Below are 12848 nucleotides of genomic sequence, written 5' to 3'. Positions count from 1 at the left end.
TGATATTGGAATGTAAATCATTTTTGGAACCAAGAGAAGAGGGCTTGTAATTTATCCACCATAATACACTACACTCTATCAGTGCTCTTTCCATGCCGCTTATCCTCTCTAGCGTCGCGAGTATGCTGGAGCCTATCCCAGCTGACTTCGGGAGAGAGGTGGGGTGCACCCTGCACTGGTGCACCAGAGATATATGGGGAAAAATCAATTACGTTGTAAATTCTCAAATATTATGTGAAGTATGTTGCTGCTGTAAAATTAAGATTAAGATATGCCTTTATTCGTCCCTCAGTGGGGAAATTTGTAATGGATAGAGGGATGGTGTAGATCAGTGATTCTTAACCAAACTTGGGCCTCAAGCGTCACCAAAGGGCCGCAAAAAACTTTATGCTACTGTATGTTATCCATGAGACGCTCAGTTACAGTGCAGCTTCCGACCAGATGGTGGCGGTAATGTGTCAGTCAGTTTGTTTAACAAGCTCACAGAAGATCCGAAGAAGACATTCAACTACACCTAGCAAAGGAGACGTTTTTAAAACCAAAAAAATGAAGACAAAAGTGGTGTCAGTCCCTGCCAAAAGACTACATTTTACGTAAGTACAATCCTGACTTCATTAAGTACGGCTTTGTAAATGGAGGAAGAAAGGCAGAGCCGCGAGCCCAGTGTGTGGAGTAGTATATTATCACTACCTTTTTGTTTATTCATTGCCTGACTTAAACCTTTACATTTTGCTACATTTGTTCCATGAATAATTAGCAAAAGTTAAGATAGGTTTAATAAAAATCTTTGTGAATATCACATTTTATGTCATGTTATTATTCATTCAACTTTATTCAGGTTCAGGTGCCAGCTTGTTAAACTGAGTGGATTTGATTTATTATTGAGAACAAATTGAGATCAATTAAATCTATAAAGTGTTAATATTTAATGGGCCCCGGGCCACTTTGTACTGAAAAAAATCGGGCCTCAACGTCAAAAAGGCTAAGAACCCCAGGTGTAGATTACATATGCCGAATGCTAGCAAAAAATGCTTGTATGCCAATGTTAGCATGCTAATACCTAGCATGATAGCACAATGGACCTGGAAGGCTAAATGCCCCTAACTAGTTGCTAATACCTAGCATGATAGCACAATGTACCGGGAAGGCTAAATGTCCCTAACTAGTGCTCTGACCATTTTTTTGTTTGGTTTGTTTGGTTATATGCACAAATGCCCAAAATTGTCCTATCTTGCAATGTTAAAAGAATGTTTTAATAAAATTCCTGCATCCACATTCAATTTCTTCCATAACCAATTTCCGACAATTGCTGAGAATTTCATCCAAATCCATTTTGAACTGGTCAAGTTATTTTGAACACAAACAGATAAACACAGGCAAAAACATAACCTCCTTGCTGTGCTTGCCGAAGGTAAAAAAATTGTCATTTTTCCAGACATAGTAAATACTGACCGTTTTAATCTTTTGACATGCCAAGTTTCCACATTTCAAGTTTTTTAGCAGTGACCTTTATGAAGATTCACAATCAAACTCATGTCAAACATTGTCAACGTTATTTTCAATGCTTTTTATTCACATTTGTACAAACACATTTAACAAGCATTGTTTTGTTTACCACAGGACTACAATCTATTTGTGGCGGTGGTGAGTGTGGGGGTAATTGTCTATAACACATTTGTGATTGTAATGACCTCTGTATGCCAGGAATAACCCTCACCATTTTGAAAGCCTCTTTCACTACATTTGTCCCTAGTAAAATGGTAACATTGATCCCTCCCACCACATCATCTACACTGGCAAACCAGGTGTTAGAGGAGTTCCACACAGTCCCATTATAATGTGTTCAACCGGTAGCACCAATCTACTTGTGGCAGGTCAGGGAAATACTGACCTTCATTTATGCTGACCTTAAATGGAACACTGCGAGGTGACTGCAGATTAAATAAAATACTGAAAAGAACCATACAACTAATAAGAGTGGGAACGAGAGATGTGAATGTATTTGACTAAAAACACTATTATGGTGTCTTCAACCAACCCAGACTTAACAAAACGTAAACTAATGTAAACAGAATTAAAGGGTACTGTAACGTTGGTTACCAGCTTACTTTGTCAAGTCCCATTCTCGGCTTTGTGCTCAGTGCACGTTCAGATAAAATGGGAGAGTTTGCTGTCATATTAACGTCCGTGCAATAATGAACCGATCCCAGTCAAAATCAACAAGCATTTGTCGTCACCAATAAAGCGAGGGAGGGCAACAACTCTTCAGTTTTTAATGTCTAGATTGCTTTCATATTTTTATTCATGTCAATAATAGAATGTGTTTTATTGAAAGCGAGGCCGAGTGTACGCAGGCTATAAACATGCAAATCTACTGTCTCTGTACAATTATTTTTTTTCACAATGCCCTATACGTAAAACACAGATCTGTTTATTCGTGGAAATATCAAAGTGAAACTATGAGGTGGCAGTATCGACTTTGTGGCTATTTCTTCACGACAACTTTTTCCTACTTTTTATTGTAGTCGATGCCTCTGAATGCTTACTCCTCCAGCAAATATAGTAATAAAAAAGACTGCAGTTACATATAAATCAGCTAACTTTGGCCTAATTCATATTTCATACTGAATTTTATTCCTGACTCAGCTCAAAAAGAGAGCATATATAATGTATTCCCTCAGCTAAAAATCTATTTTGTTTATAGACGGATGCTATATGTCCCCTTGGGGACTCTATAGGTTCTCAATCAATGGAATTAGTTAAAACAGTGAAACTGTTGCACGTTCATTACCCATTTTAAGCTGAACGCCTGGACGTAACCTGGTGGGGCCCAGGTTATGAGTTTAGCCCAAGTTACCATGGTGATATAGCTGCTTTGAAAGAGAGCAACCTTCCGGGTTAGACTACTCCGGCTTTACACTCAACACAGTTCGCTAACCCACCACACTCGCTTCACAGAATACGCCCTTCGCAGAATACTGTGTGGTTAACATTATTTTCTCTTTTGAGGCTTTGTTAAAAGTACGACAAGGTTATGGAAATGTATCCGTGATCCTCGCTTCTAGAGGAGATGAGAAGGAGGAGGGGTCAAGGGTCGTCTCTTCAGAGAAAAGTAGAGAAAATAAAACACTTCCCTCTAAATATATACAATCTTCCAGCTTCTCCACTCGAAACTTCTTTATACAAAATAAAATGTTTATCATAAAAATACACTCTGGCCGCATCCACTAACACGAAACGTCAAAGCGACCTCAGCGGGGGATGTACGGTAGGGGGCGGAGCCACAGAAGGGATGGTACATCTCAGTCGTCATCACTGTCGCTGCCCGACTCGCTGAGCTGAAGGTCACTTCCTGTTGGTGGGAAACAATGATTGTTAATGGGATGAAAATCACATTTATTAGATTATTATACGTTTATTAGAATTTTTTTTTGATCTGTCAAGAACTTTTCATGAACTTGTTTCTTCAAGCAAGACAAAGAGTATTATATTGACAATACAGGAACTCACTGAGCGTGTTCATGAGCTGGTTGTTGCCAGGCGGCTGCCGCTCAAGGCCGCCGCCTCCATTGGTGAGGGCGTGGCAGTTGGGTGAGGCGGGACCGTCATGCTCGCCGTCACTGCTGTCGTCGCCATTGGCCGAGTCGGACGAGCTGCTTCCACTGCTGCTGCTCATCTGCTCGATGACATCGACTTCCGCTCGAAGCTCTGCCAGCAGGACAGATCATGACTCAGCGCTCTTGCCTCATCCCAAGACACCGTGCGTGTCACATGACCCTCACCTCTCTTGATGTCATCAAGCTGCGGCTCTGGGGAGGGGTTGTCCTTGGAGGGAGACGGTGACGTCTTCACGGCGACGCCAGGCTTCGTGGGGGCCCGAAACTGAGGGCCGGGCTGGTTGGTGCGGACCGCCTGCTGCTCGATGCGAGCCTGAATCTTGCTGCTGCCCTCCGCTCTAAAAACACACACATAGGAACATGTTTGCTGCCCCCAAGTGGATAAACACAGTCATTACAACCTTGCAGCATATTGATCTAGCCAAGGATTTCTTTTAAGAAATGACAATTAAAATACAGCAAACATGTTTTCTTCCTTTCAATCACTCAGTTGTGTGTTGTGATGTACTTACCTGGTTTTCTTCACCTGGATGCTGCTGCTCAGCTTCTCCAGGACAAACCCTCCAGTGTCATGGTTAATGATGAGCACACAGTCCTTCTGGTACTGTCGCTTGTTCCCTTTGAACACTGTCATTGGAGGCGTGGAACCCTTGAGCAACAGAACAACAGCTTGTTCATTAATGTTCAGTCTTGGCATCCCGGATTTGAGAATCTGCACATTTTCATGCCGTTTTCAAAATATGCATGCACAATTGTGTACCCTTGTGATCCTAAAGCATCCACATTTCAATACATTTGATTGGAAAATGAAACTACTACTACCGGAATGTGTGGCAGTGTGATGGTGACTTCATCTCCTTTGCCAACATGTAGCTCTCCTTCACAGCTTGTGTCGATGGAAGCTGGCTTGAAATCATCTAAAGAGACATAAATACAACACAAATATAAGAAAAAAATACATAAAAAGTGACAACCAGAATAACCAGAAGAGCTGTCAGTAAGATACAATATTTAATAGGAGTGTCACAAGACAATATATGAGGTTGAAAACTACAATAAAAAGACAATATTTTACACACTACTGCACTGTGTGTATGTATATGGTAGTAGCCCCGCCTGCACCCACTGAAACATAACCTGTGTGACTGACAAAAGGGCTCACTCTGTTCATGCTGTTGTTTTCTAGACCAAATGTGCCAAGGTGCTGAAAGCAATGCAGCATGAACCCTCTTCCTGTCTGTTTGGAAGTGAGAGACGAGGAAAAAACACATGCACAAGGAAATATATTGAGGCCAAATTCTCGAGTTCATTTTCATTAATTGTGTGATTAATTTATTATCGTCCCAGGCCTAGTGCCCAATATTGTCACGTTTAAATCTCGCGATATCGTGTGACATCCCTAATATTTAACATTGTAAAATGAATACCTCTCTGACAATGTCAATCAAACGTCAACCTTATCATCATTGTAAAGATCGATCCTGTCATGATAGAACGTCAAGGCTGACAAGACGAATATTTGTGGTTATGCGTAGTTACGTTTAAAAAGATAGGAAGGTGATAATGTAGTTGCCTTACATCTAATAGTGTGGAAGGAGGATTTGGGCCTCTTCTCGAAGCTTTCTCCCAGCTTCAAAACATGCTCCTCTTTGTCCAGCAACGGGTTGGTACTTCCATTCATGTCTTCTTGTTTCTGTTTATCAGAGAACATTCACGCTGACATCATAGACTGCATTGAAACAAACAATATCATTAAATCGGCGAGATTGTTTTGATAACAAGCCAGGGATTAAAAAGTTAGCCTGCTAGCTATCTGTTAGCAAAACATCCCGTTCGTCACTAAGCCGCGCCTCTTCCGCCTTTGCTCCGTCCGTCACACACTTTGATGTCTTTAATTAAACAATTAAAATAATTACACATACATATACCTATACCTATTCACACACATTGTATTTCACGCAGAAATATATCGACATATAGTTTTAAGGCTATATTAGTAAACAGAAGTACACGGACATGTTTCAGTAAGGGACAAGATGGCTGCCAAGAGTTTGTTAGTTATGGTTTAATTCAATTTGTGCTTATTAATGCTAGTGCGGGGCGTATTTCGCCTCGGGGAAAAATAAACTTTTTTGCCAAAGTCGTTCTCGAATTAATATCAGAGGAAACCGAACCAACACGGATCACACTGGCTGCTTGTAGTCACTAGGGGTCAGTAGAGTTGTGATACAACAATGGGAACAACCCGTAGACCGGCTAAAAAGCCCCCCAAAATATATAATTAACGTTTTTGATTAAATGTATAATCTAGTATAAAGTATTTACACACATGCATACAATTACATACTTACAATGTTGTTCAACTTCGTGTCACTGTCCAACGCGGCCTATTTTTATTTCATTTGAACTGCTGTTGTAAGTAGTCTGTGGATAAATCATGTGAGCTTCCCAGGTTTTTCAAATTGAAAGGTAAACATCATAACGTGTGGTTTAGAGACGTCTTAAACGTCGGTCGTGGCGTCATGTTGCGTGTGCCACAACCACGTCGTTGTCCGAGGACACAATAAACAAATGTGTTCGACACGTCACGGCTTAGAAGGATTTGAATAAAAGCCAATAGTAGTTTTTGCTTTCCTTTACTTATTTTGCACTATTTTGACTTTATTTTTCGTAAAAGGAAATCATTGTATTATTTTTTTCATACTGTGATATTGCCATCATATTGTGCTCGAAAATGAGTTTGTGGACAGACAAATACAGTATTTTTGTTAGCCTAAAATATTTGTCCAGTGTCTTATTTCATGATTATAATGATGACAAATTGAAGGCCAAATCACAAACTCATTTGGCGGTGCTGGTCCTGTGTTTAAACCAGTAACTCATGTCACTTAATGATTGTGATGAATATGATACCTTAATAACATACAAGCATACATTGTATTTGTGTTCTATTAACAATAATAACGTTTTTTTAGTTTCCCCTCATCCATCCATACGTTTTCTATGCTGCTTATCCTCACTAGGATCGCGGGAATGCAGGAGCCTATCCCAGCTGTCTTCGGGCGAGAGGCGGGGTACACCCTGGACAGGTCACTAGCCAATCACAGGGCACATATAGACAAACCATTCACACTCACATTCATACCTATGGACAATTTGGAGTCACCAATTAAGCTAGCATGTTTTTGGAATGCAACATGCTAACCACTCCTCCACCATGCGACCATCGGCCGGCCGGAACCTTGCAACAACGAGTAGGTTCTACACGGTCACGTTGAGTTGATGGACAAAATGGAGATCACAGGCGGGAGTGCTCATTTTAGTTTTGTTGATATATTTTTGCTATAATTTTCGTTTTTTGTAGCTATGTGCTCAAAAGCAATTTAACTGCGCGTTTTAATATACGACATCAAATCACTTGATATAGGATATCACTTGGTACGGACGGCAAACTGGTATAATTTAATGCAGTATGTCTGAAACCTTTACTCCTGGCAAAGACCAACTTTGTAATGAAGACGACAGCGTGAAAGAGGACGCCTGTCCATATGTCCTCCAACAAAATGATAGTGCCTCTACAGGACATTTCACTCAGGAGGACAACCTCTCCGGTGAGCAGACTTTGGTGTCCTCATTCAAACAGATGAAACTGGAGCGAGAAGCCCAGAAAAACTGGGACTTGTTTTACAAAAGGAACGCAACACATTTCTTCAAAGACAGACACTGGACCAGCAGAGAGTTTGAGGAGCTCAGGGCGTGCAGAGAGGTGAGGGAAATAACACTCAACACTTCTAATGTTGGACTTTAGACAGTCTCTCTGGCTGTCAGGTCAAGTTAAGCAAAATAAGATGACTGATATTTACAAAAAGTGAGTACACCTCTCACATTTTTTAATGGGGCAACGCTGCAGAAATAAAACACTGATACAATGGAATCAGTGCACAGCTTGGACAGCAGTGTAAAGTTCATTCATTTATTCATTCATTTTCTACCGCTTTTTCCTCAAGAGGGTCGCGGGGGGTCTGGAGCCTATCCCAGTTACTGTCCCTTAATGTGTAAACTGCTAGCAACAAAAGTGGTGTCATGCAACTCAATAGTGTTACAAGGTATACAGCTTGGACTGAACAGTGTAGAAAAGCATAATGAAGTGAACATATTCTCTGATGATTGATTAGAATAATGTTGAGCCCAGAATCTTCCTGTCGCGTCTTATTGTAAATAAATAAGAAATAAAAATGTCCACTTTTGTTTCCTTCCGTCCTATCAGTCCAAGTCCCAGAGGCTGGTTCTGCTTGAGGCTGGCTGCGGTGTGGGGAATTGCATCTTCCCTCTACTGGAGGACGAGGGCAACGTCTTCGTTTACGCTTGCGACTTTTCACCGAGAGCTGTGGACTTTGTCAAAGTGAGAGAAGGGGCCCGCAGCTGGGCCCGCTGCTTGTTGAGAAGAGTGATTTACTTAAAGTTTGTAAAAGTACTTTTAACTTTGCTTCTGACTTGCTTCTGTGTGACTCAATTTTGCCACAACACATCATTTATTCTGTGGCAGACCATGTGTGTATGAGGTTCCATTATTATATGTATATATATATATACACCACTAAATCTATTTAATAAATAAATGGATGCATAGGAAACATTGATGTTTATGCAAGAGTAAAGCTAAAAACACTAACAAGGCTCTGGTTTGTGTTGTTAGAAAAATCCTCTTTGCAGTCCTGACCGCTGCACGGTCTTCCAGTGTGACCTCACCCAGGATGACCTGCGGGACACCGTTCCTGAGGGAAGTGTGGACATAGTCACGCTCATCTTCGTGCTGTCGGCGATCCATCCTGCCAAGATGACGCTGGCCTTGCGCAACATCAGCACAGTGAGTGCTCAACAATGTGCGTGCTGAGCACGTGCTGAGCACTTCCTGAGCAGAGCGTCACTTCCTTATTGTTTTGACAAAGGTGCTGAAACCTGGCGGTATGGTTCTCTTCCGAGACTACGGTCTGCACGATCACGCCATGCTGAGGTTCAAAGCAAGCAGCAAACTGTCAGAGAACTTCTACGTGCGCCAGGATGGAACCAGATCATACTTCTTCTCGAAAGGTGTGTAAATACCTTGTGATTTAAAGTTTTTCATGTTTTACATTAAAAGATTCCAGAGGCTTCCCATCTATGTGCGTCTGTGCTCACAGACGTTTTGGCGGCGCTCTTCTCCGAAGCAGGCCTCGAGTGTGAGACCAACGAGTACATTCTGAGAGAAACGGTCAACAAAAAGGAGGGACTTTGCGTCCCCAGAATTTTCCTGCAGAGCAAGTTCATCAAACCAGGCCTCCACCAGAACTCCTGACTGCATCTGACAAGTGTGTAATAATGCAGAGATGCTGCAAACGTTCCAGAAGTGAGTGAATGAAATACAGAAAAAGGGGACATTTGCTATCATAGCCACACAATTGTTGACTGCTAATTATATTTAATTGTAGTCAATGTTATGCAATGGTTATGGTAGCCACATGTCCACACCATTCAAATGATTTGTAAACATTTCAGTTAGAAGCCACAATCAGAAAATGTAGTGGATCTCGGCAAAATTGTGATTTGACAGTCACAGCTCAGCCTTTTTTGATAAAAAGATATTTGAAACATTTTTATTCATAAAATAAGCAATATTTTTTGGCATATATGTACTACTGTTTAAAAGCCAATCATTTTTACATGTTTATGTCTTTATGCTTCACTGATAACGTTTTTTCCGGCAAATCTTGTGATTAACGCACCATAATTTTGTGCTGTGACTTGAGATGGAAACGTTTGTTTGGCTACGGAAGCACTCATTAGTCAGGATGTCCTATCTGATATTGATATCGGATAACGGGCCCATATCAGCAAAAAAAATTTGGTATACAAGTGAATCAGCCTGCATCTAAAATCGTAGTTACTGGAACTCTGATAAAAAAAAAAAAAAGTTCATTCCAGATTCTGCCCAATCACATCTACCAAATAGCGGCTTGTTTTCCCCCAACCTGTCCGATCTCCAGAGGTGATGCAAACTGTCTCTAGGACACCCAGCAATGCATTTTAGACTTTTAAATAAAATTAGAATTGTGTGAGGCATATTTAGACCATGGATTATTTTGCAAGTAAACAATGGCAATTGAAGAGAGAAGGGAATTGAATCTAATCTAATACATTTTTATGGTATTTGCTGGTGATCCAGGGTCATAACCATTGCAACATGCAGGGATCTATTGTAATAAATATATATTTTTTTATTTATTTGTTTTTTATTGAACCCAAAACTCTCGTTACAATGTCTAACTTGTTTTGAAGTAAATTTGAGGAATAGTTCTTCCTTCCTCCTTGATGTATATTCATTGCAAAATTATAATTTAATATTGGATTTTGTGGTCTTAGTGCAATTTTGATATTTAATTTTGATGTATGCATTATATATGCTTGCGGTCGTGTTACGCCTCTTCAGAATGCCTTAATAAATTCCTCTAAAATGCACTCTGCACATGTAATTACGTGTGTTCGTGTTTAAAAAGATCCCATACTTGGAGTTGATTTGACCACATAGGACCCAAATGTGGGTCCAAGGTTGAGACCATTTAAGATCCCCTGCTCTAAAATATCTGTTCCAATGGGTGTTATGACTGAGGGTGGCCACCTTGGGGCGTTTGTCGGGTGATATTTTGAACATCGAAAGCAGACGACGCTATGCTTTTACAAAATGAATACAAAACAGCATAGGAGTTGCCAAGTCTGCTTTATTTTCTAAACAATCTAAATAAAATCTAAATATCTAAATAAAAATCTAGACCACTGAAAATACAAGTTAATACTTAGTTACCGATTACATTGCGTTTCATAAACATTAGTCAACTTGTAAAGATGCAAACTTGTAACCATGGCTGTGTGTGGGTACAGTGCATCCGGAAAGTATTCACAGCGCTTCACTTTTTCTACATTTTGTCATGTTACAGCCTCATTCCAAACTGAATTAAATTAATCTCTTACCTCAAAATTCTACACAAAATACTCCATTATGACAATGTGAAAAAGTTTTTTTTTTTAATTTATTAAAAATAGAAAACAAAAAAATCACATTTACATAAGTATTCACAGCCTTTGCCATGAAGCTCAAAATTGAGCTCAGGTGCATCTTTTTTCCACTGATCATCCTTGAGATCTTTCTACAGCTTAATTGGAGTCCACCTGCAGTAAATTCAGTTGATTGGACATGATTTGGAAATATAATAACTGTCTATATAAGGTCCCACAGTTGACTGTGCATGTCAGAGCACAAACACCAAGCATGAAGTCAAAAGAACTGTCTGTAGACCTGCGAGACAGGATTGTCTTGAGGCACAAATCTGGGGAAGGATACAGAAAAATTTCTGCTGCTTTGAAGGTCCCAATGAGCACAGTGGCCTGCATTATTCGTAAATGGAAGACGTTTGAACCACCAGGACTCTTCCTAGAGCTGGCCGGCCTTCTAAACTGAGCGATCGGGGAAGAAGGGCCTTAGTCAGGGAGGTGACCAAGGCCCCGATGGTCACTCTGTCAGAGCTCCAGCGTTCCTCTGTGGAGAGAGGAGAGCCTTCCAGAAGGACAACCATCTCTGCAGCAATCCACCAATCAGGCCTGTATGGTAGAGTGGCCAGACGAAAGCCACTCCTTAGTAAAAGGAACATGGCAGCCCGTCTGGAATTTGCCAAAAAGCACCTGAATGACTCTCAGACCATGAGAAACAAAATTCTCTGGTCTGATGAGACAAAGATTGAACTCTTTGGTGTGAATGCCAGGCGCCATGTTTGGAGGAAACCAGGCACTGCTCATCACCAGGCCAATACCATCCCTACAGTGAAGCATGGTGGTGGCAGCATCATGCTGTGGGGATGTTTTTCAGCAGCAGGAACTGGCAGACTAGTCAGGATAGAAGGAAAATGAATGAAGCAATATATAGAGATATCCTGGATGAAAATATTGCTGCATTCATTTTTCCTTCTATCCTGACTAGTCGAATAATAGAGGCCACTGTGCTCATTGGGACCTTCAAAGCAGCAGAAATGTTTCTGTATCCTTCCCCAGATTTGTGCCTCAAGACAATCCTGTCTCGCAGGTCTACAGACAGTTCTTTTGACTTCATGCTTGGTGTTTGTGCTCTGACATGCACAGTCAACTGTGGGACCTTATATAGACAGTTATTATATTTCCAAATCATATCCAATCAACTGAATTTACTGCAGTGGACTCCAATTAAGCTGTAGAAAGATCTCAAGGATGATCAGTGGAAAAAAGATGCACCTGAGCTCAATTTTGAGCTTCATGGCAAAGGCTGTGAATACTTATGTAAATGTGATTTTTTTGTTTTCTATTTTTAATAAATTAAAAAAAAACTTTTTCACATTGTCATAATGGAGTATTTTGTGTAGAATTTTGAGGTAAGAGATTAATTTAATTCAGTTTGGAATGAGGCTGTAACATGACAAAATGTAGAAAAAGTGAAGCGCTGTGAATACTTTCCGGATGCACTGTATGTGTGAGAGAGACATGATTTATACTTGATGATTTATACTTGCAGACAGGAAGTCAAAAACATGCCAAATGGTCATGTGAGCATTTCGTCATGGAGGTTTCTCCCACTGTTACACAATGCCACTCGGGTATATACGCAACATGACACAACAAGCAAACACCTTCCAGGTAGTGTATGTTAGATCTCACCAGTTCCTGTTGTAGAGATGTTTGATACTGGTTATCCCACATACCAATATTGTCCAGTGCTACATTATAGATACCGATATGACCAATACCAATCTTGGTCGCAGCGCTTTCCTCAAACAGATAATGTGCAGCGACTGCACTTCCTGCGGCGGATGAGAAGAGCCTCCCTCTCCCCTCCTATCCTTACCACCTTCTACAGAGGGACCATCGAGAGCCTGCTGACCAACTGCATCTCCGTCTGGTCTGGGAGCTGCAAAGCCTCGGACTGGACGTTACTGCAGAGAGTGGTGAGGACAGCGGAGAAGATCATCGGGACCCCGCTCCCCCCCATTATGGACATAGCAAACAGCCGGTGTGTATCTAGAGCCCATCGGATCTGCTCTGACCCCACACACCCCCAGCATGGACTGTTCTCTCGCCTGGCATCGGGGAGAAGGCTCTGCAGCATCCGCTGTAGGACGACTAGGTTCAGAGACAGCTACTTCCCCCTGGCCATCAGACTGCTCAATGCCAAAT

At 41.1% G+C, this 12848-nt stretch overlaps 2 protein-coding genes across 3 annotated transcripts; one reads left to right on the top strand and one right to left on the bottom strand.

Annotated features, from left to right (window-relative positions):
* Positions 1-1490: 1490 nt before the first annotated feature.
* eaf1 (ELL associated factor 1) lies at positions 1491-5630 on the bottom strand. Its single transcript, XM_058053091.2, has 6 exons — positions 5196-5630; positions 4440-4534; positions 4130-4266; positions 3783-3955; positions 3511-3708; positions 1491-3352 (listed from the first exon to the last, which is right to left on the bottom strand). The coding sequence occupies exons 1-6, from the start codon at positions 5326-5328 to the stop codon at positions 3303-3305; spliced, it is 786 nt and encodes a 261-aa protein (XP_057909074.2). The 5' UTR covers positions 5329-5630; the 3' UTR covers positions 1491-3302.
* A 1205-nt stretch (positions 5631-6835) lies between these two features.
* mettl6 (methyltransferase 6, methylcytidine) lies at positions 6836-12848 on the top strand. 2 transcript variants are annotated; one of them, XR_013627347.1, is made up of 6 exons: positions 6836-7383; positions 7885-8019; positions 8314-8484; positions 8567-8708; positions 8798-9003; positions 12532-12848. XR_013627347.1 is itself a non-coding variant. In XM_058053088.2 (5 exons), the coding sequence occupies exons 1-5, from the start codon at positions 7090-7092 to the stop codon at positions 8950-8952; spliced, it is 897 nt and encodes a 298-aa protein (XP_057909071.2). In that variant the 5' UTR covers positions 6836-7089; the 3' UTR covers positions 8953-10075. The 2 variants fall into 2 exon arrangements, 1 of the variants encoding a protein (XP_057909071.2); XM_058053088.2 differs by lacking the exon at positions 12532-12848 and having other exon boundaries at positions 8798-10075.

This window comes from Doryrhamphus excisus, linkage group LG5 (assembly GCF_037039965.1).
Source record: "Doryrhamphus excisus strain RoL-2023G ecotype Guam linkage group LG5, RoL_Dexc_Guam_v1.1, whole genome shotgun sequence".
Lineage (NCBI taxonomy): Eukaryota > Metazoa > Chordata > Actinopteri > Syngnathiformes > Syngnathidae > Doryrhamphus > Doryrhamphus excisus.
The sequence above is the reverse complement of the archived record's forward strand: the minus strand, read 5'-3'. Positions and strand labels throughout refer to the sequence as shown.